At 42.5% G+C, this 25,580-nt stretch overlaps 1 protein-coding gene across 14 annotated transcripts in view; it reads left to right on the forward strand.

Annotated features, from left to right (window-relative positions):
• BLM (BLM RecQ like helicase) overlaps positions 1 to 25,580 on the forward strand; it is a 107,335-nt gene that overhangs the window by 77,355 nt on the left and 4,400 nt on the right. For 9 of the 14 annotated variants that reach the window (XR_012415391.1, XR_012415390.1, XM_015453405.4 and 6 more), the window contains 7 exons: positions 1,039 to 1,234; positions 5,173 to 5,363; positions 9,851 to 9,998; positions 17,708 to 17,907; positions 18,347 to 18,539; positions 23,272 to 23,394; positions 25,356 to 25,557. Coding sequence is in view for 7 of the 14 variants with exons in the window: in XM_015453405.4 (XP_015308891.3) it covers positions 1,039 to 1,234; positions 5,173 to 5,363; positions 9,851 to 9,998; positions 17,708 to 17,907; positions 18,347 to 18,539; positions 23,272 to 23,394; positions 25,356 to 25,557 (1,253 nt within the window). In the remaining 7 variants the exon portion in view is untranslated. Of the gene's footprint in view, positions 1 to 1,038; positions 1,235 to 5,172; positions 5,364 to 9,850; positions 9,999 to 17,707; positions 17,908 to 18,346; positions 18,540 to 22,411; positions 23,395 to 25,355; positions 25,558 to 25,580 lie in introns of those variants that run through there. The other 5 variants (XR_012415393.1, XR_012415392.1, XR_012415388.1 and 2 more) reach the window with 2 other exon arrangements.

Here is a 25,580-nt window from a genome sequence, read left to right on the forward strand (position 1 = left end):
TAACCGAGAGCACAGGCCACTCACCGCCATTCCTCGTGTTGATAAATGTACCCCTTTACTGTCCACATACTCCAGAGCTTGCAGTTCCTTCTACTGGTACTCACAGTTACTGAAATCATGTCATTAGCCTCAGTCTGCCTGCCACATACTTCAGATGCCTTTGAAATACTGTTCTTGCAGTAGCAATTCATTTTTTTAAGTGCTAAAAAAAACTTGCCGTTTTATTTGTGAAATGTAATTTTGCCTGGAGATATAACATTTTGGTCTGGGTTAAATAGCTCCTAAATTTGCAACTGAAATGGATATCCTTGAAAACTGATTTGTCAAGCTCCTGAAAGTGAACTATCACCTTGCTTCCACTAAGTAATTTGTATGGGCTAAGATCCACAGTTCCTGGTGTTTTTCCTTTTTTTGGTATAAGTAGCTCTCAGACTTTTACCCACATGAGTTTCCATTAAAATTGTACAAGCTTTGACTTGAAATCAGCTGATGAATCGAAGGAGTTGGTGTGTGATCAGCTGGTGCCATTGGGAAAACTGATGATAAGCAGTGGAGCAGGTAAGAACGCATTGTTCCTGAGCCATTGGAGGAACTAGCAGCAATGACCTCTGAGGAGCCCTGGGAACACCCTGGAGCTCCTGAGCAACATGTTGCTTATGATCAGTGACCTGGATATCATGACTGTGTGAGCAACACCCCCCACACCTCAGTAGCAGAAACAGAGAACAGTGGCAGCACATCGTGGGCTGACTGCAGTTGATTCTGGCTCTCTTACATGAGAATGCCGAGTCATACAAGAAAGTGCCTGCCATGCTAAGCTTCTCTTTACCTTCTTGGGTTTTAATGGAATTGCAGGTTATCAATATAAAAACTCATATTAGTTATACTAAATAGTGGGACCAAGTTAAGTTATTAGGTTGTTATGTAGTGTGCATTTTAAAGTAAACAAATGATAGAGCTTTTAGAAGCATCTGTTATTAAAAATGTTCCTTCAAGTCTGTGCTTTATGAATCTAATAAGCTTTTGCTTTTATATCAGGTTATCTGTGCGACAATTGCATTTGGAATGGGGATTGACAAACCGGATGTGCGATTTGTGATTCATGCATCTCTCCCTAAATCTATGGAGGGTTACTACCAAGAATCTGGCAGAGCTGGAAGAGATGGGGAAATATCTCACTGCCTGCTTTTCTATACCTATCATGATGTGACCAGACTGAAAAGACTTATAATAAGTAAGCTGGGCTCCATTGCAGAGACATTCTATCATCTTTGGTCTCATGATAGTAATCTACTCCTGCTATTGTGGTACTTCTGGTCCAGTTTTCCTTAAATAATCGTAGAAAAATAGAGGTGTTTATACAGATTGGCAATTTTATTTTAGTTCATTTTTATTATAAAAGTGGTAAGTACTTATTATGTAAAACTCAAATGACATAGATGTGTACAAGGCAGAAAATTTACAAACTATGCCTTATAGTTTTGCCCCAAAAATAACTCTAGTTATTGGTTTCCTTTGTATCCTTTCAGACCCAATTTCTGCATGCATTCTTGCATGTAACACATATTTCAAACATGCAGGAAGATAAAAAGGAGAAAATAATGAGCTGTCATATACCACCATCTGGGTTAAGAAAGAAAACAATCAATCGAGCTAAACCCCTCCCCACCACCCCATAGTCTGTCTTGTTTCATCCATCCTCTCCCCTTAGAGGCAGGCAATATCTTGTATTTGGTATGTACCTTTTCCAAATGCACATCTTTTAAAATGTAAATGGAATTATATAATGACCCGATTTTTTTCAGTCAACAATAGGATGTAATTATTCCAATGAATACATATAGCCTGACTACCTAGAATTCCATAGTGTGGTTATTCCATGGTTATTAAACTAGTCCCCTCTTACTAGATCTTTTTTATTGTTTTTCACTGTTATCAACAATGCAGTATTGAACATCCCTATACAAATATCTTTGGGCATTTTTGCAATTATTTATACAAGATAATTTTTTTTTTTTTTTAAGACCGAGTCTCACTTGGTCACCCAGGCTGGAGTGGCACAATCTTGGCTCACTGCAACCTCCATCTCCCGGGTTCAAGCAATTCTCTCACCTCAGCCTCCAGAGTAGCTGGGATTACAGGCATGTGCTACCACGCCCAGCTAATTTTTGTATTTTTAGTAGAGACAGGGATTTCACCATTTGTCCCAGCTGGTCTCGAACTCCTGACCTCAGGTGATCTGCCCACCTCAGCCTCCCAAAGTGTTGGTATTACAGGCGTGAGCCACCACGCCCGGCCTCATAGGATAAATTTCTAAACTTTAACTTGTTGGGTGAAAGTGAATGCATATTTTAGAATTTTATTACATTCTTTGCTCATTTTTCTCCTGGGTTGTGAGAGTTAAATATATTTCATAAATATATGTATTTCTTTTGAGACCACTTTTTGTTTTCTTCTCTTTTTTTTGAGACGGAGTCTTGCTCTTGTTGCCCAGGCTGAAGTGTAGTGGCGTGATCTCGGCTCACTGCAACCTCTGCCTCCCAGATTCAAGCAATTCTCCTACCTCAGCCTTCTGAGTAGCTGGGATTACAGGCACCTGCCACCATGCCCGGCTAATTTTTTTTTTTTTTTTTTTTTTTTTTTTTTTTTTTTTTTGAGACGGAGTCTGGCTCTGTCACCCTCGCCCAGGCTGGAGTGCAGTGGCCGGATCTCAGCTCACTGCAAGCTCCGCCTCCCGGGTTCACGCCATTCTCCTGCCTCAGCCTCCCCAGTAGCTGGGACTACAGGCGCCCGCCACATTGCCCGGCTAGTTTTTTGTATTTTTTAGTAGAGACGGGATTTCACCGTGTTAGCCAGGATGGTCTCGATCTCCTGACCTCGTGATCCACCCGTCTCAGCCTCCCAAAGTGCTGGAATTACAGGCTTGAGCCACTGTGCCTGGCCCAAATTTTTGTATTTTTAGTAGAGACAGGGTTTCACCACGTTGGCCAGGCTGGTCTTAAACTCCTGACCTCCAGTGATCTGCCTGCCTCAGCCTCCCAAAGTGCTGGGATTACAGGCATGAGCCACCGTGCCCAGCCAAGACCACTTTTAAATTAACTCTGGCAGAAGTACTGAGCATGGGAAATGGCACTTACCAAGCACTGTGCCCAACGCTGCATATATCACCTCATTACCTTATTTGTTCAAAACAACTAACTTGTGATGTAGAGGTACTCCCATAAAAAGTGAGCTTCAGAAAGGTTTTGTAACTTTTCCCCAAGATCACTGAGGTAGCAGGAGCAATAGGAGTAGTTGTTGTAGTAGTATAACAATGGTAATTATTATAGATGGTATTTATTTAGCACTTCCTTTGTGCCATTCTAAATGCCTTACATACATCATCAACTAATTTCATCTCCACAATAACCCTCAGAGATAAGACCTTTGCTTTCCTCATTTTACAGAGGAGGAAAATGAAATGCAAAACTAGTAAATGGTAGAGCCCTGACAGAACCCAAGTTCATCTGATTCCAAAGTCCATGTTCCTTGCACTGTACCAAAGTGATTCTCAGTGAAGAAAATGAAATATTTACACTTGGTTTGCCCATTTGTGTGTTTTTTTAAATCTATATTAAAGCTAGGCCCAAACATGGCCAGGCATGGTGGCTCACACCTGTAATCCCAGCACTTCAGGAGGCCAAGACCAAAAAAAAAAAAAAAAAAATTTAGGCCCAGACAATTTAATAGATATTTAAGTCCTGATGACAGCAACTATTTGGGGGGGAAAATACTCATAAACTGGAAGAAAACAATAATTTTTTTTTTTTTTTTTTTTTTTTTTTTGAGACGGGGTCTCGCTCTGTCACCCAGGCTGGAGTGCAGTGGCCGGATCTCAGCTCACTGCAAGCTCCGCCTCCCGGGTTCACGCCATTCTCCTGCCTCAGCCTCCCGAGTAGCTGGGACTACAGGCGCCCGCCACCTCGCCCGGCTAGTTTTTTGTATTTTTTAGTAGAGACGGGGTTTCACCGTGTTAGCCAGGATGGTCTCGATCTCCTGACCTTGTGATCCACCCGTCTCGGCCTCCCAAAGTGCTGGGATTACAGGCTTGAGCCACCGCGCCCGGCCAAATAATATTTTTTAAAAATTCTTTTTTTTTTTCTTTTTTTTTTTGAGACAGAGTTGCACTCTTGTCGCCCAGGCTGGAGTGCAGTGGCATGATCTCAGCTCACTGCAACCTCCACCTTCTGGGTTTAAGCGATTCTCCAGCCTCGGCCTCCTGAGTAGCAGGGATTACAGGCTCGTGCCACCACACTCAGCTAATTTTTGTATTCTTAGTAGAGACAGAGTTTTGCCATGTTGGCCAGACTGGTCTCGAGCTCCTGACCTCAGGTGATCCGCCCACCTTGGCCTCCCAGAGTGCTAGGATTACAGGCATGAGCCACCATACCTGGTGTTAAAATTCTTAAGTAACGACAGTTGCTTACTGATGGAAAGTATGCCACTGCTGTTCTCACACATTCGAATCAAATCAGACACTGCCACCCTCATTTCCTGTTTCACACTGATTTTCTTGAGATTCTTCTTTTTATCATAACAACTACCAAAAACCCAGCTTTGCAAAGATAAGATATTGCTAATAGGAATGTAGCACAATCTAATGTTAATACCATTAACTACCTCAAGCTAATAATTTGGATGATGTTCAACAGATGTTAGGCATTGCTGTGTTTCCCTTAAATTTAAAATATTCTGTCTCTGTGAGTTCACCACAGCACCCCAGGGCTTGTTGGCGCACAATTTTGGAACCATTGCTGTAACTACTTTGACCTCAGATACTCAGAGAAGTTCATGGCCACTGCCATAATCTCAGGCTCTGCTTCCTCGGGATGTTCAGTTCAGTACATGCTCAACTGATAAATACAGCAAATATAAGTCAAACCATCATCATTGGGGATAATGAAGATTTGAAAAAAAAAAAAATCTAACATTTATTCCTATAATACTAAAATCTTGAGGATGAACATTAATACTCAGTTAATTATAATATAGAATGCCATGTTGACATAATGCTGTTAACAGTAATTTTCTTATTTAATATTTAAAGTTATATGAATCTATTCTAAATATTTCTGTGATGTTCTCTATTTTTCCCCTGTAAGTATGTCTTACTATACTCTTCATCTCTTTCAGTGGAAAAAGATGGAAACCATCATACAAGAGAAACTCATTTCAATAATTTGTATAGCATGGTACATTACTGTGAAAATATAACGGAATGCAGGAGAATACAGCTTTTGGCCTATTTTGGTGAAAATGGATTTAATCCTGATTTTTGTAAGAAACATCCAGATGTTTCTTGTGATAACTGCTGTAAAACAAAGGTAAAAAAAAAAAAGAAGTTTTAAAATTATTTATAATTAAAATGTTTTTTAATTTTAAAAATGTAGATACAAATTAGATTGCAAAAGTTGGTCTCTGACAGATTAACAGGGGAAAGACAGCTTCCTTCCAGTAGTAATTTGGAATGGAAACATTTAAAAAGTAATTTCATGCAGTATCCTTTCTTTATAATTAGAACCCTGTTAAAAAATATACTGGACATCTGCATATCCAAAATATTGAGTTTATATATGTGCACTGATGATTACAAAATATTTTAGAAATATGAATATGCAAACACCCAAAAAGATTCAACATGGGCAGGTAGAATATTTTAAATTTAATATATTGATGTTATTAATATATTACATTATATTAACATTTTAATTGATTAAATTAAATATATTTAAATTGATGTATTAGTATTTAATTTTTTAAATATTTAATTAATATACTAAAAGAGCTCATTCTCAAAAGAATAATAACTAGCATACTGTATGTTTGAATTCAAATCAATGACATTACTCTTTTTTTTTTTTTTTGAGATGGAGTCTCGCTTTGTCGCCCAGGCTGGAGTGCAGTGCCGCAATCTTGGCGCACTGCAAGCTCCACCTCCCAGGTTCATGTCATTCTCCTGCCTCAGCCTCCAAGTAACTGGGACCACAGGTGCCCACCACCACGCCCGGCTAATTTTTTGTATTTTTAGTAGAGACGGGGTTTCACCGTGTTAGCCAGGATAGTCTCGATCTCCTGACCTCGTGATCCGCCCGCCTCGGCCTCCCAAAGTGCTGGGATTACAGGCGTGAGCCACCGCGCCCAGCCTACATTACTCTTTTTTTTTTAACTATAAAGAATAACAGTAACTGCTTGTAGATAAATTCACTATTATCTGTCCTAAAATACCCTTGGGAATTGTTAAATTCAATCATTAGGTACCTATTTTACCTATTATGGTAATTCTACATTTTAATGTCTACTGTATCTTACTGCTTACTGAGCATTTTCACATTTGGTATATTATTTACCTATCTGGGAGTATTAAACTTATATGTGCAAGATGCTGGAGAGCCACAAGTGAACATGGTGTAGACCAATTCATAGACTGGAGTGGAGACTGACATACATGTGTTCATAGAAGTTTAACACTCTGGCTGGGCACGGTGGCTCATGCCTGTAATCCCAGCACTTTGGGTGGCCGAGGCGGGCGGATCACCTGAGGTCAGGAATTCAAGACCAGCCTGACTAACATGGTAAAACCCTGTCTCTACTGAAAAAATACAAAATTGGCCAGGCGTGGTGGCCCATGCCTGTAATCCCAGCTACTTGGGAAGCTGAGGCAGGAGAATTGCTTGAAGTTGGTAGGTGGAGGAGGCTACAGTGAGCCGAGATCACGCCATTGCACTCCAGCCTGGGCAACAAGAGCAAAACTTCATCTCAAAAAAAAAAAAAAAAAATGTTTAATACTCTCAGTAAGTATAGTTAAAAAAGACAGAGCACTGGCTGGGTGCAGTGGCTCAAGCCTGTAATCGCAGCACTTTGGGAGGCCGAGATGGGCGGATCACAAGGTCAGGAGATCGAGACCATCCTGGCTGACACAGTGAAACCCCGTCTCTACTAAAAAAATGCAAAACACTAGCCGGGAGAAGTGGCGGGTGCCTGTAGTCCCAGCTACTTGGGAGGCTGAGGCAGGAGAATGGCGTAAACCCGGGAGGCGGAGCTTGCAGTGAGCTGAGATCCGACCACTGCACTCCAGCCTGGGCGACAGAGCGAGAGTCTGTCTCAAAAAAAAAAAAGACAGAGCACGAGGCAGAGCAGAGGGTCATCTCTCTCAGTGTGGAATTGGCAAATTCATGCCATCTCCTCCCACCCCACGCAATCCCGTAAACATTGCTAATCACTTCCCTCATTCAACAGATATTTGTTGGGCTGTGTAACAGGCACTGTTGTAGGAATTTGGGATACATCACTAAACAAAATTAAAATCCCTGCCCTTGCGGAGCTTACACTCCAGCAGAGGGAGGCCAGTTACAAACAATATACACAATAAATATATGTGAAAGGATAAGAACTGTGGTGAATGACACAGCAGAGTAAAGAGACAGGAGGAATGGGTAGAGTACAGTATGCAGTATTAGACGGGGTGGTCGTTGGAAGTCTCATTGAGAAGATGGGAGCTGAGCAAAACCTTGAAGAAAAGAGTTAGCTGGCAGCTCTCTGGATGTGAGCTTTCCTGGAAGAAACATTGGCTAGAGCAAAGGCCCTAAGGTGGCGGTGTGCCTGGTGTGTTCGAGAGATAGCAAGGGAGCCCCATGTGGCTGAGCAGGATTAAGAGCCAGCGAGAGGAAGAGGTGCTGGAGAGCCAGAGCAGTCACTTGAGGGCTAGAGTCCCAGAGTAACTAGAGGCCTGAGTAACTGGAAGGATGGAGTTTTCCTTGGCTACAATGCAGAAGGCTGGTTGGCAGAGAAGATCAAGAGTTTGGTTTGGGTTACCTAAATTGGGAATCTAATATTGAGTTACATATTAGATTTAAAAATTCTGAAAAGAGACTGATGGCACATGGGTGATATTTAAAGCATGGCCATTAGCTGACAGTTGGGATAAGAGAAGGGACAGAAGAGAAGGGAGAAAGTATGAAATAGTTGTCTAGGACAGGGGTCAGTAAACTTGCTTTTAAAGGGCCACAGAGTAAATGTTGTACACTTTGCAGCCATAGTCTCTGTCACAACGACTCACAACTTTGCCATTGTAGGCTACATGCAGACATAAACAATAAATACACCGATTTTCCAGTCATCTTCCATGGCTGTGTTCCAATAAAACTTTATACACAAAAGCAGGCATCCAGCTCCTGGGCCATAGTTTGCTGACTTCTGTTGTGAGAGAATGGAGGAATGATAGGCTAGGGAAGTATAAAGATAATGATTGCCTATAGCATTAACAGTCCATTCGAGCTTTGTGACCATGTATTGACCGTGAAAATGCCAAGTTCAGTCACGTAGGTACAGGGATAGTGTAGATGGAGAATTGGGTCCACTATGTTTTGCCAGGTAATATGGTGAAGTGACCTAAGGGCAAAAGAGCTGACGCTCTATGAGAGGTAGTGATTATAATGATTGACTGTGGAATTTCAGCTGAGTTAGGAGGACATCTGAGGGTGAGGGTCAGCAGATGGGCATTCCCAGGGGATTGTTGGAGTCAGAATACCAGATGGCATGAGTTAGAAAGATATGATGTGGTCTTCTGAGAATGAAGGAGTTGCCATTATTAGCAAGCTTAAGGTACGAAGTGTGAGTGGCTGATGTATGTGGAGAACAGGATCATTGGAGCAGAGGAGATCAAGAACCAAAAGGTCAAAGTAGGATCAGCTCTATATATCCAATCACCAAGAATTAAGGTAGGTGGCCAAGTGCAGTGGCTCACACACCTGTAATCCCAGCACTTTGGGAGGCTGAGGCTGGCGGATCACCTGAGGTCGGGAGTTAGAGACTAGCCTGGCCAGCGTGGTGAAACCCCATCTCTACTAAAAATACAAAAAAATTAGCCTGGCATGGTGGCAGGTGCCTGTAACCCCAGCTACTTGGGAGGCTGAGGCAGAAGAATCACTTGAACCTGGGAGGTGGGGGTTGCAGGGAGCCGAGATTGCACCATTGCACTCCGGCCTGGGCAACAAGAGCGAAACTCCATCTCAAAAAAAAAAAAAAAATTAAGGTAGGAATGGAGTGACAGGGTACTTTTTTCAATGATTCTAGATAGGGCTTCAGAATTGCTTCCAGTTGTTAGTGTAAGACCAGAAACCTATTCATCTCCGGGTTATTGGTGTGTGCAAATGACAAGGATTAGAAGGTAGGGAGAACTGCATGCACAGAAGCACCAAGCATGATGCAACTTTTTACACCCGTGAGTGGTCAGTATTGCTGGTAGAGAACTAGGAGAGAGGAAGGCAAAAAGTCATCTAGTAATGGGGGCTCTAAAAAGTGGGCAAAGTTTGGGGATAGCTGAAGGAAATGAGAAAGGAAACTCACAGAAGATGATGAAGGAGCATTGACTGTGGCACCAAAGACCCCAGAGGGGTTAGAATTCGTGGATATACATGGCTGGACAGTATTTTTCATCCCACAGGTTGCCACCCAGTATGTAACAGAGCACTATTCTAGGAGGTGTGAAGGATTTAAATTGTGTGTGTGTGTCTGTATGTTATATATGTTGGTTGGTCCATGCCACTCAGCCTATCATTAGCCAAACATCTACCCACAGAGTGCTATCAGGTAGTTGAAAGACAAGCTGTATCTCTGTGAAACAGTAACAACATAGAGTGGTAATTGTTCTAGAACTTAGATAAGAATGAACATTTGAAATTTCCGTCGTTTTTAGTCTTGGTATTGCTCTGGAAATGGGTTAAGATGAATCTACCATAGTTAATATTAAACCCTAGTAATCTAGGCGTTGCTACCTTAATTATAGCAGAAAGTATTCTCTTTTTATTCACAGGATTATAAAACAAGAGATGTGACTGATGATGTGAAAAGTATTATAAGATTTGTTCAAGAACATAGTTCATCACAAGGAATGAGAAATGTAAAACATGTAGGTCCTTCTGGAAGATTTACTATGAATATGCTGGTTGACATTTTCTTGGGTAAGTAATCTGTTTTGAATGTTTGAGTTACGTCAATTGAAATTGAGCATCTAAAGAATTTATTACAAGTAAATAGAAAAAAATCACTTTTGTCTATTTTCTTATAAAACTGGAGTTTCTGAATAAAACTTTTGAGTAACAAAAGGAAGTCAATTTTATTATACTATTTTATATAATGTATATGTCACTAAGTTGAGATGGTTTCGCATACAAAAAAAAAGAAAATAATAAAGCTTATGCAAGTTCATCTGAGTGAGTGGAATGTAACTATTAAAATGTTAGTAAGGAAATAAAATGAGGATTAGACCCATAATAGCATAGAGAATAGGAGAGAAACTATTATCAGATTAGAGCCTTTAAAAATCTCTTAGGGGCTGAGCATATTAGCTCACACCTGTAATCCCAGCACTTTGGGAGGCCGAGGCGGGTGGATCACCTGAGGTCAGGAGTTCGAGATCAGCCTGGCCAACATGGTGAAACCCTGTCTCTACTAAAAAATACAAAAAATTAGCCAGGCGTGGTGGCAGGCGCCTGTAATCCCAGCTACTCGGGAGGCTGAGGCAGGAGAATCACTTGAACCCAGGAAGTGAAGGTTGCAGTGAGCTGAGATCGCACCATTGTACTCCAGCCTGGGCAACAAGAGTGAAACTCTGTCTCAAAAATAAATAAACAAACAAACACAAAAATTAGTGGGGTATGGTGGTGTGCGCCTGTAATCCAGCTACCAGGGAGGCTGAAGCAGGAGAATCACTTGAACCCGGGAGGCAGAGGTTGCAGTGAGCCGAGATCACACCATTGCACTCCAGCGTGGGCAACAAGAGCAAAACTCTGTCTCAAAAAAAAAAAAAAAGACTTAGGAAATGGATGGAAGCATGTTGACAAATAGAACAAAATGTAATAAAGCCACAACCCAAAATGAATATAGGGAAGATTTATAACAGAAAAGGGACCATCAGCCAGGCAAAACTCCAACACTAAGCATCAGTCTTGAAGTCTAGAGGTACAAGAGGATAGGAGTGAAACCCAGGGAGCCAAAATTAGGAAGCAGGGCTAGACATGGTGGCTCACACCTGTAATCCCAGCACTTTGGGAAACCAACATAGGAGGATTGCCTAAGCCCAGGAGTTCGAGACTAGCCTGGGCAACATGGCAAAATACCGTCTCTACAAAAAAAATTGCAAGAATTAGCCAGGCATGGTGGCACATGCCTGTAGTCTCAGCTACTCAGGAGGCTGAGGCAGGTAGGTCGCTTGAACCCAGGAGGAGGAAGTTGCAGTGAGCCGAGATCACACCACTGCACTCCAGCTTGGGTGACAGAGCAAGACTCCGTCTCAAAAAAAAAAGAAAAATAGAAAATGTGCCCACAAAAGAACTGCATAGAATGCCTGGAATTGACTCAAAAGCAACAGTAAATGAAGTGATTGCCTAAAGAGTAGAAGGGCAGCTGAATTAGGGGTCAGAGCCCCTAAGTGGCATTTGGGAACTGCCTGGCCTACCTAAAGTCTGGTCCGACCTACTTACCCTAAAGCAAACCTGACAATTAAATATCCCCATTCAGGGAAGAAATTTGGGAGGAAGTAAATCTAGATAGAAAATAACAGAAGAAACTCACCTAAGAAGTTTCACCTAGTCCCTGAAATTTACTTAGAAATGAACAGTAAAGGCCAAGCACAGTGGCTCATGCCTGTAATCCCAGCACTTTGGGAGGCCAAGGCGGGCGCATCATGAGGTCAAGAGATTGAGACCATCCTTGCTAACATGGTGAAACGCTGTCTCTACCAAAAATACAAAACTTAGCTGGGCGTGGTGGCGCACACCTGTAGTCCCAGCTACTCGGGAGACTGAGGCAAGAGAATTGCTTGAACCTAGGAGATGGAGGTTGCAGTGAGCCGAGGTAGAACCACTACACTCCAGTCTGGTGACAGAGTGAGACTCCATCTCAAAAAAAAGAAAGAAACCCGGGAGGCGGAGCTTGCAGTGAGCTGAGATCACACCACTGCACTCCAGCCTGGGCAACACAGTGAGACTCCGTCTCAAAAAAAAAAAAAAAGAAAGAAATGGACAGTAAAGAGGAAGACCAAATAAATAGAACATTTGACCCTGGGTAATAGAGATCATTGAATATAGTAGTTTGGGAGAGAGGGGAGAGAAGACTCCTTAGTATCATCTTAAAGATTTTTTAAAATAAAGAGATAATTGAATAATGGAAAAGAAACAAAAATGCGAAATAGCTGTCAATTTTAAATGATTGACAAAGTAAATTTAGTGGAGAGGTTGGAAAATAAAGTCAAGAAAATTTAGGAACTGATCAAAATGATGTATGGAAAATAGAGAAAGCATAGAAAGGATTAATCCTCAGCAGATGTAAAATCTGACAAAAATTTTGGAAATAGAAAATAAAGGGAATTATCAAACCAATGATATAGGAAAACTTCCTAGAGTGGAAGAGATAAAAGTTTTGGATTAAAATGTTCACTGAATGCCAAATAGGATGCCTGTTTAAAAAAAAAAAAAAAAAAATTTAAGACATATGGCCATGAGATTTGAGAATACTAAGAGTTAAAGACATGTCAAAGAGGAAAACCTTTTCCTCAACCCTTCTTAGATTCAGTGATGGGGCCTGCAAATTAAACCAACAAAAGACAGATTAGCAAGGGAAAAGTCAGATTTAGTCATGTGTGGATAGGAGTTCACAGAAAAATGTGGTTCAAAGGGGCAGTTAGAATGTGGGGCTTATATGCTATCTTAATAGAGGAAGGAGAGGAGGAGGGGGGCACTTACGGAAAAACAAATGACTGTTAGGAAAGACAGATGGACTGTTAGCAGACCAGATGGGAGAGACAAGGTTTTTATGACAATGTCTGTTTAAGTGTGGTGTGAAGTCTTATCTCTGTTTAAAAGGGTCAGCCTTCCCTGGTTTTTCCAAGGGAGGGAATTTATGACAACTGAGTTCTTTTGGGAGGCCCTGCCCTGCTTTTTGGCAGATAAGAGATTTCAGGCCGGGCGCGGTGGCTCAAGCCTGTAATCCCAGCACTCTGGGAGGCCGAGGCGGGCGGATCACGAGGTCAGGAGATCGAGACCATCCTGGCTAACACGGTGAAACCCCGTCTCTACTAAAAAAAATTCAAATAACTAGCCGGGCGAGGTGGCGGGCGCCTGTAGTCCCAGCTATTCGGGAGGCTGAGGCAGGAGAATGGCGTAAACCCGGGAGGCGGAGCTTGCAGTGAGCTGAGATCTGGCCACTGCACTCCAGCCCGGGCGACAGAGCGAGACTCCGTCTCAAAAAAAAAAAAAAAAAAAGAGATTTCAGATGCCTTTTGCTCAAAATAATTTTTATGCCACAGTGGCATATTCTGGACCCCTTCAGAGACAATCCTGAAAGCTCTGGAAAGAAAACAGGAACCCAAACCAGACTGACATCAGCTTAATATCAGCAATCCTGGAGACCAGCAGGCAAAGAAAGTAAGCGCACATCATGATTTGATAAGCAGTGGAACCCACCCATGGGTCCAGTGAAGAAAACCCATTGTCACAGTCAGGCAGTAGGGCCAGTAAGCAATCCATGCAGACTAACAAAAGTCAGGAGGAGGCTGCGCGTGGTGGCTCACGCCTGTAATCCCAGCACTTTGGGAGGCTGAGGCAGGCGAATCATGAGGTCAGGAGTTCGAGACCAGCCTGACCAACAAGGAAAACTCCGTCTCTACTAAAAATACAAAATAAGTTGGGTGTGGTGGCACGTGCTAGAAATCCCAGCTAGTCGCGAGGCTGAGGCAGGAGAATTGCTTGAACCCAGAAGGTGGAGGTTGCAGTAAGCCAAGATTGCGCCATTGTACTCCAGCCTGGGCAACAAGAGTGAAACTCCATCTCAACAACAACAAAAAAAGTCAGGAGGAGCAGGACCCACCCAACATAGAGAGAGAGTAAGAAAGGAATGGTTTTGGCCGGGCGCAGTGGCTCAAGCCTGTAATCCCAGCACTTTGGGAGGCCGAGATGGGCGGATCACGAGGTCAGGAGATCGAGACCATCCTGGCTAAACCGGTGAAACCCCGTCTCTACTAAAAAATACAAAAAACTAGCCGGGTGAGGTGGCGGGCACCTGTAGTCCCAGCTACTCGGGAGGCTGAGGCAGGAGAATGGCGTAAACCCGGGAGGCAGAGCTTGCAGTGAGCTGAGATCCGGCCACTGCACTCCAGCCTGGGCGACAGAGCGAGACTCCGTCTCAAAAAAAAAAAAAAAAAAAGAAAGAAAGGAATGGTTTTATTGGTAACAGTGAAGAATGCAAACGTTACTTCTCAACAACAACAAAAAACAAACAAACAAACAAAAACGAGAGAGGCCCTTAGAAACTCCAGGGAAAAGATTATACAAGAGAGCAAGATCAAATATAAAACAAAGGAAGTTGTGGCCAGGTACAGTGGCTCATGCCTGTAATCCCAGTACTTTGGGAGGCCAAGGTGGGTGTTTCACTTGAGGTCAGGATTTCCAGACCAGCCTGGCCAACATGGCAAAACCTCATCTCTACAAAAAAATACAAAAATTAGCCACCACTGATGGTGTGCGCCCTGTAATCCCAGCTACGCAGGAGGCCGAGGCAGGAGAATCGCTTGAATCTGGGAGGCGGAGGTTGCAGTGAGCTGAGATCGCACCACTGCACTCCAGCCTGGGTGACAGAGCAAGACTCCATTTCAAAAAAAAAAATTGTAACATGACTTTGAAGAATTAGTAAAATGTACAAAAAAAAATCCATTTGACATGGATGTGATAAACATTCTCCTTTTGGTTCCATAAGAGTCATGACATTGTTCCCATTAGGGAAGGAAATTTGTCATCATGTAAACAACGATTGAAATCAACATATAGACCTAAATGTGGTTACAGGACAGAACAGATGTAAATGTTAATATTGATGATGTAAAAGTAAAAGTACAATCACTAAAAATAAAAGAAGGCATATACAGGGAAGACTTGGGTACTAATAACATCTCACATTGTGGGGCGGGATAGTGGTCAGAAGTTCTGTCTAAAGTTAGAAACATAATTAGTACATGACCCAATAGTATCATATAACTAGCAAAATTCAGAAAAGAAGGAAACAAAGTGGGGGTGGTATGAATGAGATAAATCCTCATCTTTCATAGTAAAGGGGCAAGGGCAATAGATAAATATCAGGCTATTGGACAGAAGGCAAGATTTCAGGTCCTTCTGTGTGTAGGTAACCACCTGAAGAGCTGAAAACAAAAACTGTTTAAAAAGTGATTCCCGGCCGGGCGCGGTGGCTCAAGCCTGTAATCCCAGCACTTTGGGAGGCCGAGACGGGCGGATCACGAGGTCAGGAGATCGAGAGCATCCTGGCTAATATGGTGAAACCCCGTCTCTACTAAAAATACAAAAAACTAGCCGGGCGAGGTGGTGGGCGCCTGTAGTCCCAGCTACTCGGGAGGCTGAGGCAGGAGAATGGCGTAAACCCGGGAGGCGGAGCTTGCAGTGAGCTGAGATCCGGCCACTGCACTCCAGCCTGGGCGACAAAGCGAGACTCCGTCTCAAAAAAAAAAAAAAAAAAAAAAAAAAAAGTGATTCCCTTGGGGGAAGGGAAGGATAAGTCAGGGGAATGTTGCTTTTAATTATAAACCTTTCTAGGCCGGGCGCGGTGGCTCAAGCCTGTAATCCCAGCACTTTGGGAGGCCGAGACGGGCAGATCACGAGGTCAGGAGATCGAGAGCATCCTGGCTAATATGGTGAAACCCCGTCTCTACTAAAAATACAAAAAACTAGCCGGACAAGGTGGCGGGCACCTGTAGTCCCAGTTACTCGGGAGGCTGAGGCAGGAGAATGGCGTAAACCTGGGAGGTGGAGTTTGCAGTGAGCTGAGATCCGGCCACTGCACTCCAGCCTGGGCGACAGAGCGAGACTCTGTTTCAAAAAAAAAAAAAAACAAAAAAACCTTTCTGGCTGGGTACAGTGGCCCATGTCTGTAATTCCAGCACTTTGGGAGGCCAAGACAGGTGTGTTGCTTGAGCCCAGGAGTTCAAGATCAGCCTGAGCAACCTGGTGAAACCCTGTCTCTATCAAAAATACAAAAATTAGTCAAGCATGGTGGCACGCACCTGTAGTGCCAGCTACTCCAGAGGCTGAGGTGGGAGGATTACCTGCGCCCATGAGATTGAGGTGGCAGCGAGCTGTGATCCCGCCACTGCACCCCAGCCTGGGCAACAGAGCAAGACCCTGACTCAAAAAAAAAAAAAAAATTGCATTTCAGCCAGCTTTCTTAGTTGTCCTTAGCAGTAAGGTTGGTCCACGCCACTCAGCCTATCATTAGCAGAACAGTAGTCCTGTTTCTGTAATGTGACCTTTCAGGGACATACATTACTTAAAGAAAAAGTTGAATAATTCAAGATATATGGCCAGAAGCCATTTGAAATTGACAATAATATAATTATTTGGAACTCTTTAAAAACAGAGCTAAAGCTTTACATAATAACCATTAATTCTGATTATTATAAATGTCACAAGGTCTCTTAAGTAGATCGTTACAATAAAATTGTGTTTATAATGAAGACATTAACAGTTACAGCAGCTTGTGAATGAAACAAAGGATCCAGCCAACTGTGGCTCTCGGCTGGTAAGAGAAAGAGGGAAATGTGTGTTCATATTCCTGTCTTCATCTCTCCCCTTGAGGACCTTATAGGGTGTTGTGCTTTTCTTTGAGAATTTGAATAGGCTTCATTAGTGAGGGTGACACAAAGAATAGACTTAAATACTTGGATTATCAACTAGTAGCAGTTTTGATAACAGGGCCAGGGATAGTATTTATAAAACTGTCAAAAAATTTTTTGTAGCCAGGTGCGGTGGCTCATGCCTGTAATCCCAATAGTTTGAGAAACCAGGGTGGGAGGATTGCTTGAGGCCAGGAGTTACAGACCAGCCTGAACAACATAGTGAGACCCTCGTCTCTACAAAAAAAATTAAATATTATAAAAGGACATAAAGAGTGTCACTGGATTGTTTGCAACTCAATGGATAAATACTTGAGGGAATGGATGGCCCATTCTCCATGATGTGCTTTTTTCACGCTGTATGCCTGTATCAAAATATCTCATGTACTACACAAATATATACACCTACTATGTACCTACAAAAATTAAAAAATTAATAAATACTAGATGCAGTTAAATATTTAAAATTTTTAAATAAGTGGGTGTGATGGGCTGCACCTGTTATCTCAGCTAGTCAGGAGGCTGAGGCAGGAGGATCACTTGAGCCCAGGAGTTTGAGACTGCAGTGAACCATGATTGCACCACTGCACTCCAGCCTCCACAATAGAGTGAGAACCTCTCTCTAAAAAAAAAAAAAAAAAAAAAAAAAATTGTAACTAGATAAGTAATGGACAGTTACCCTAATACATAGCACAGTGACAGAAAGCTATTACGGTTTATGTAAACTCTTTCTTTGATTTATTTGCTCCAATATAATTTTGCTGCTGTTTTTTGTCCATGTGTATTGTAAAAAGATAAGGAAAAGTACATACAACCATAGAAATTTTAGCGTTCTACTCAAATATTCTCATTTTACAGAAATGAGTGTCTGTGCCAGGGGTTTGTGATCTATTCCATCTGTCCAAACCTGTCCATAAATGACTTTTTAGCCTCTTCTGTTTGAGGGTGATGATATACCTACATTTACTCATCTTACTTCCTGAACCTTCTTATCAGGGAGTAAGAGTGCAAAAATCCAGTCAGGTATATTTGGAAAAGGATCTGCTTATTCACGACACAATGCCGAAAGACTTTTTAAAAAGCTGATACTTGACAAGATTTTGGATGAAGACTTATATATCAATGCCAATGACCAGGCAATCGCTTATGTGATGCTCGGAAATAAAGCCCAAACTGTACTAAATGGCAATTTAAAGGTATGGTATTTTTCATGTTTATTTTATTATCTCACAATGAGTTGAACCAAAATATATTACTGTGAAGTATAGTGTCTTTGTCCAAGCTTATAGATACTGAATTTATATGTACTGTTCTATATGAACATATTCTGTTCTTCTTAAATTGGAAAGAGATCTTAAAATTCAACCCAAGTAATGTAAAAAGTAATTTAATGGGTTATCAGGTCACTAAATTTTTATATATTCATTAAAGAAACATTTATCAAGAGGCTATTCTATGCTTGACACTAGAGATACAAAGATGGAGAATGCACAGCCCCTCTTCCCAGGGGGCTCACTCTCAGTGTGACAGAATAGAATTACCCCCAAAAAATGCAATTATGCATTAAATAAAGCCCCTGTATGGGTACAAGTGCACATATACCCACTCCTATCATTTGTTTCTCTCTCATAAAAGGTAGACTTTATGGAAACAGAAAATTCCAGCAGTGTGAAAAAACAAAAAGCGTTAGTAGCAAAAGTATCTCAGAGGGAAGAGATGGTTAAAAAATGTCTTGGAGAACTTACAGAAGTCTGCAAATCTCTGGGGAAAGTTTTTGGTGTCCATTACTTCAATATTTTTAACACCGTCACTCTCAAGAAGCTTGCAGGTGAGTACGCATGTATCCTTTGTTACGTGGCACAGATTAATAGGCCGAAAGTTAATCTTGCTAGGAAACTCCTTAAGTGATAAATATATCTCAGTGGTTTGTTTCTTTTTGGGGTTGTTTGTTTTGAGACAGGGTCTAGCTGTGTCACCCGGGCTGGAGTGCTGTGGTGTGATCATGGCTCACTGCAGCCTCAGCCTCCTGGGCTCAAGTGATCCTCCCACCTCAACTTCCCAAGTAGCTGGGACTACAGGTACATACCAGCATGCACAGTTAATTTTTGTATTTTTTCGTAGAGACAGAGTTTCACCATGTTGCCCAGTCTGGTCTCAAACTCTTGGCTTCAAGCGATCCTCCCGCCTCAGCCTGCCAGAGTGCTGGGATTACAGATAGGCATGAGCCACTGAGCCTGGCCTCAGTTGTTTTTATTTAATCTCTGGATTAAAATCTCAGAGAAACAATTGAAACTTACTCTTTTTCTGTTTGCTTTTGAGATGGTGTTTCACTCTTGTTGCCCAGGCTGGAGTGCAGTGACGCGATCTCAACTCATCACAACCTCTGCCTCCCGGGTTCAAGCGATTCTCCTGCCTCAGCCTCCCAAGTAGCTGGGATTACAGGCATGCGCCACCATGCCCAGCTAATTTTGTATTTTTAGTGGAGACGGGGTTTCTCCATGTTGGTCAGGCTGGATTTGAACTCCCAGCCTCAGGTGATCCACCTACCTCAGCCTCCCAAAGTGCTGAGATTACAGGCGTGAGCCACCACGCCCGGCTGAAACTTATTCTTTTTTTTTTTTTTTTAAGGATATCTAAGACTGTTGAATATTAATCTCATTCTTAAGATAAAATATGTTCTTTAACATATATACAGTACTTTGTTATATATGGTATAATAGTACCCTATATATGTTATATATGGTATAATTGTAATTATAGCTCTGTGCCTGTATGAAAAACACATATAATCAAAGTAAATTGTGGGCCATGCCTGTAATCCCAGCTACTCGGGAGGTTGAGGCAGGAGAATAGCTTGAACCCAGGAGGCAGAGGTTGCAGATATTCGTACATAACACAGCTGAACGCTATCAGGCAGGCAAATAATCAGCACAAAAAATGAAGTGATGTCTGGTTTCGGAAATTACAATGATCCGGCCAGACGTGGTGGCTCACGCCTGTAATCCCAGCACTTTGGGAGGCCGAGGCAGGTGGATCACGAGGTCAGGAGTTCAAGACCAGCCTGCCCAACATGGCAAAACCCGTCTCTACTAAAAATACAAAAAAATCATCCGGGCGTAGTGGCAGGTGCCTGTAATCCCAGCTACTTGGGAGGCTGACGCAGGAGAATCACTTGAACCCGAGAGGCAGGATCTCACCATGTTGGCCAGGCTAGTCTCAGACTCCTGACCTCAGGTAATCCACCCACCTCAGCCTCCCAAAGTGCTGGGATTACAGGCGTGAGCCATTGCGTCTGGCCAGATTATTGTAATTTCTAAAACGAGACATCACTTCATTATTTGTGCTGATTATTTGCCTGCCTTATAGTGTTTAGCTGTGTTATGTACAAATATCTTCATCCTCCACCTCCTGGGTTCAAGCTATTCTCCTGCCTCAACCTCCCAATTAGCTGGCATAACAGGCATGCGCCCACCATTTACTTTGATTATATGTATTTTTCATATAGGCACAGAGCTGTGGATAATAAAAATCAATGTCCAAATCACTAAAACACAATTCTTTCAAAAAAGCACTGTGTCATAGTTTAATTAGCAGAATTTTTTCTTCCTTAATAGTCCATAAAATAACGGTATCTTAATATAGTTGGCATCTTAGAGTCAGTGAAATATTGTAATGACCAATTGTAATATTGTAATGGGTTGGGTGCCGCGGCTCACCACCTGTAATCCCTACACTTTGGGAGGCTGAGGTGGGCAGATTACCTGAGGTCAGGAGTTAGAGACTAGCCTGGCCAACATGGTGAAACCCCTTCTCTACTAAGAATACAAAAATTAGCTGGGTGTGGTGGAGGGCACTTGTACTCCCAGCTACTTGGGAAACTGAGGCAGGAAAATTGCTTGAACCCAGGAGGTGGAGGTTGCGGTGAGCCAAGATCGCGCCACTACACTCCAGCCTGGGTGACAGTAAGACTCCATCTCAAAAAAAAAAAAAAGTCTGCAGTGAAGAGATTGTGTTCTATGCTTCTTTGAATCTGGATCTAGCACACTGCTATGTCTTTAGTTAATAAATACTTACTGGTCTGAGTTATTTCCATGGGCAGATAGCCCAACCCAGAATTTCAGTAGTAGAGTTCCTGGAAAACAACGTCTTCATATAGTTGACCAACTGGGCTATATTACCTTCCATGTTCTTCCTCATAAAATCTCATAATCATCACCTTCTGTCTTCTTCATTCCCTCTTCTACCATAATCAATCATTACAATATTTCACTGACTCTAAGATGCCAGCTATATTAAGATACTGTTACTTTATGGACTGTTAAGGAAGAAAAAATTCTGCTAATTAAACTATGACACAGTGCTTTTATTGAAAGAACTGTTTTTTTTACTGATTTAGACATTGATTTTTATTATCCACAGCTCTGTGCCTATATGAAAAATACATATAATCAAATTACTGTAGGTACCTATAAAAGTTCACATTCAAAGCCTGACTCTTCTGAGTCACTTTTTAACTGAGTTGTCCATGTCTTTGTTTTTCCCTGTGTCATCACTAACATTCTCATTAGCCATAAGGCATTTCCAGAGTGTTCCACTATTTTCCCCCAGATTTAATTGAAACCTCTGTTATCAGTTCTATTTTGAAGGTGGTGGTTTCTTGATGATACCAGAAGGTGTCAACAGAAGGTTGTACATCTCTCAGTAACAAAGATGTAATGCTGCCTCATCTACTTTAGGTGTCTTCTTTCTTAGGTCATGTAAAGCACTTGGTTGTACTTGCAAGAAACTATGGAATTGTGGGCATGTGTCCTCAGAGACAAATAGTGCTTGGGTTTTTTTTGTTTTGCTTTGTTTTTTTTTTTTTTTGGAGATAAGATCTTATTCTGTCGCCCATGCTGGGTGCAGTGGTTGAACACGGCTCACTGCAGCCTAGACCTCCTGGGCTCAAGTGATCCTCCTTACCCCAGCTTTCTGAGTAGCTGGAACTACAGGCATGTACCACCATGCTTGGCTAGCTTTTTCATTTTTTTGAAAAGACACGGCCTCACTGTTACCCAGGCTGGTCTCATACTCTTGGGCTGAAGCAATCCGCCCTGTCTCAGCCTCCCAAAGTATTGGGATTACAGGCATGAGCTACCGTGCTCAGCCAGATAGTGCTTTTCTTAATGCCAAATGTGTTCCTTGCTACTCTGTTTCAGAACTTTTCTGCATTCACAATCACTTTTTTAATGCTAATCACAGTAGAGTCTTTTTGAAGACATGTCATGGCAGTTAGACTCAATACATGAGGTACAAACAGTGCAGTGACTTTGTTGACATGCTGACAGTAACTTAGTCTGTGACTAAGTTCTCACAAGCGTGAGCAGTAACAACCGCAAGGCAGCTGCCATTTAGCCATCAGCAGTTCTAAGACACATCTTGACCTCAGGAATGCTAAATTGTGAAAAGGTGCGTATCTTGGAATTGATGAAATATGGTATTTTATGGTATGTTATTTCTAGGCTCTTAGTGTAGTTTCTTAACTGTCCTCCTTACCTCCTGCTGTGAATGTGATATACATTTTAATCTTTCAAAAACTAGTAAAACTACAACAGCTGCCCAGATAAAGTATACATTTTATCAAGGGTCTACATTTCTTCCTGCCTCTCCCACTTTATCTTCCATTAAACACCCTTCATAAACCTTCTGTTCTGTCCACAGTCTGTTGCTTTTCCTCTAAACATGGGAATGATGTGAAAATCACAGATGGGAAAGGATTCGAAATCTACCCTTTGCTCAGCTCAAATACGTAGGAATGATTACTCCCTCGCTACCCAGAGCCAGTGCATCAGTCAGTCCTCCAGAGCCAGCCTCCAAAACTCACCCAAACCTTGCTTCACTGTGTCTCCACTACTGCATTCCAGTTCACTCCATCCTCACTCGCTCCTGCAACGGCTTCCACCAGGCTCCCGGATTCTACTGTTTCCTTTACAGTCAATTTCTTATACAGCAGCCAGGGTGACCTTTAAATGACAGGCTTGTCTAGCTGCAAGACTGATACGCAATCTCTATGCAGAGGACTCAGCTGGGGAAGAGTGGAGGAAGAAAAGTTTGTGCTGGAGGAAGTAACAATTTGGTTATGCCATCTAGGGTGGGGTGTACAAGTCTGGAGTGCAGAGAAAAGGCTGGAGCTGGAAATAGAAATGCAGCCTTCTCAGTAAAGACAGGGCATGCCAATCTCAGCTAGATGAGTATTGGCCATGGGAATAGTGGGCAAGAGCAGGTCTGCTCCACTCTGCGCACATGGCATAAGTCCCACCCCTAGCCTCCTCCTGCCCTGGCTCTTGCCCTTGCTCTGCCCTGGCCTGTGCCGCTGGAATTGGATGGTGGGTTCCTGCCCTCTGCGCCTGTCTGCTGCCTCTGAGGTGCTAACTTTGCCCTTTACAAAATTGGCCTGTGTTCCCAGTACCCTGCAGTTAGTTGGCACTTAGCAGACATGTGCTGAATGCGTGAATGAGCATGAATTCAGTGGGTTTTCTATGGGTGATAATTTAAATTCCTAATTTTATGCCTCTGCACAGAATCTTTATCTTCCGATCCTGAGGTTTTGCTTCAAATTGATGGTGTTACTGAAGACAAACTGGAAAAATATGGTGCGGAAGTGATTTCAGTATTACAGAAATACTCTGAGTGGACATCGCCAGGTTAGTATACAGCCATGTGTGTTCTCTAAAAGCCTGTTTAATGTGAAGCGACGCATCTCACTGAATTAGAATGATGCAGTTTCCGGGTTGTGTGAATGCTTCCTACACCTCGTCACACTGACATCCAAGTCAGCCCCCAGTGATGTGCCAGTCATCTCTGAGAGGACACTAGTGCTTTTGCCCCCTGCGGGTGCCAGTTCTGAACTTACTCATAGGATCCAAAAGGGGACCTTTGGGCCCAGGGGTTGCTAGTTCCTGTAATGCAAGTGCTGGAGGAATCAGAGCCCTGGGTGCCAGTCCCAGATCTGCCACCGTGTCATGCTGTGTGATCTTTGGCAGGCCACCAATAGCCTCTTTGTGAATCAGGTTCCTCCACCAAGGAAGAAACATGTTATCTGACAAACATGTCTAAAGATAAAATTTAAGACTAGTGTTTAAATGTTTTGGAGAAATGAGCATGAAACTAGAATGTTACTATTGTTAGTCATTGACAGAACCTGCCTGAGTGCATCATTATCAGACGTTCCCAGAGTCACGTTAGGCCTGTCCTGTGGCACCTCTAATCATGAGCTTCATCATCATTACAGCTTTAGAAATCATTGACCAGGGGGGAATGAGAACAACGAAGTATTTTGTTGCAGGCGATATTGAGAGCACAGAAGTCTTCCGCCCTCTGATAACATCACCATGTAATAGGACACAACAGACAAGCCCAATTCAGTGTTCTTCCTGCTTCCAGACAGGCAGTGTGGGGGTCTTCCCAAGGGTGATGGAAATGATGAGCAGGATGAGATGGTTCAAGTTCTTTCTTTCCCCAGTCACCTTTTTTTTTTTTTTTTTTTAACAGAGTCTCACTCTGTCTGGAGTCTCACTCCAGGCTGGAGTTCAGTGGTACAATCTTGGCTCACTCTGCCTCCCAGGTTCAAGCATTATCCCACCTCAGCCTCACCAGTAACTGAGACTGCAGGCACGCACCACCATACCTGACTAATTTTTGTGTATTTTGATAGAGATGGGGTTTCACTATGTTGGCCAGACTGGTCTCAAACTTGTGACGTTAAGTGATCCACCTGCCTCAGCCTCCTAAAGTGCTGGAGTTACAGGCATGAGCCACCACACTTGATCAGTTTCTTATAATTCTTCTATATGGTAATTCGTCCATTAAAAGCCTTGTTCCGAATACATTTTGACAGTGAGCCAGGTTTGGAGCAGCCACGGTGGAGTCCTGTGCCCTCCATGTTTCTCCTGTAGGACAAACCAGACCAGCCAGGAAATGGAGACTGGGTCTCCGTGTGACCTATCTATAGGGAGGTTTCGTGCTTTTTGGGTGCCTTGGGATGCAAATACTTATGGAAATTACCATCTTCTTTGCAAATGTGTGCTTTCATGCAGTCCCACCTCCCGCATAATATGTGACATGTTCAACCATTGTGCAAAGACAAGTTTTTTTGTCTGTGAAGAGTAAAATAGGGTCTAGAATTTTCTTATGCTCATTTACTAAGAAACTATTGTTCAAAGATGAGATACAGAACCGTTTGTTTCCCTTATATTGAGCTAATTTTTTCAGCACATTTAAAATAAGTAAAATTGCCTGCCATCTTTATAGCACTTGATATTTTTTGAATTGCCTACCAGAACTAACTGCCCGATCAACAACAGGAATACAGGCCGTATGCGACAGTATGAGCTAAGCCTCATGTCTCTAGTTAACTTCAGGAGTATCACACATTTTTTAAATGAATTCTGATTCTCTTTTGTTAAAAATGAATTGCCATTGAACACTTTGGGGCTTTGTGAAGTCAAAAAAGGTTTGGTTCTTACTGAATTGTTGAATCCATATGGCAGGGAGGAAGCCAGGTTATCTGCTAAAACAGGCCCCTGCAGTGTGTCCCTTCATATAGACTAAAAACACGTGGACCAGTGCGACATCACCGGTAAACATCTGCATTTTCCATTTGTAGCTGAAGACAATTCCCCAGGGATGAGCCTGTCCGGCAGCAGAGGCCCCGGAAGAAGTACCGCTGAGGAGCTCGACGAGGAAATATCTGTATCTTCCCACTACTTTACAAGTAAAACCAGAAATGAAAGGAAAAGGAAAAAGATGCCAGCCTCCCAAAGGCCTAAGAGGAGAAAAACTGCTTCCAGTGGTTCCAAGGCAAAGGGGTAGGTTTTGTGACATCTTTGCA

Source organism: Macaca fascicularis, chromosome 7 (assembly GCF_037993035.2).
Source record: "Macaca fascicularis isolate 582-1 chromosome 7, T2T-MFA8v1.1".
Taxonomy (NCBI): domain Eukaryota; kingdom Metazoa; phylum Chordata; class Mammalia; order Primates; family Cercopithecidae; genus Macaca; species Macaca fascicularis.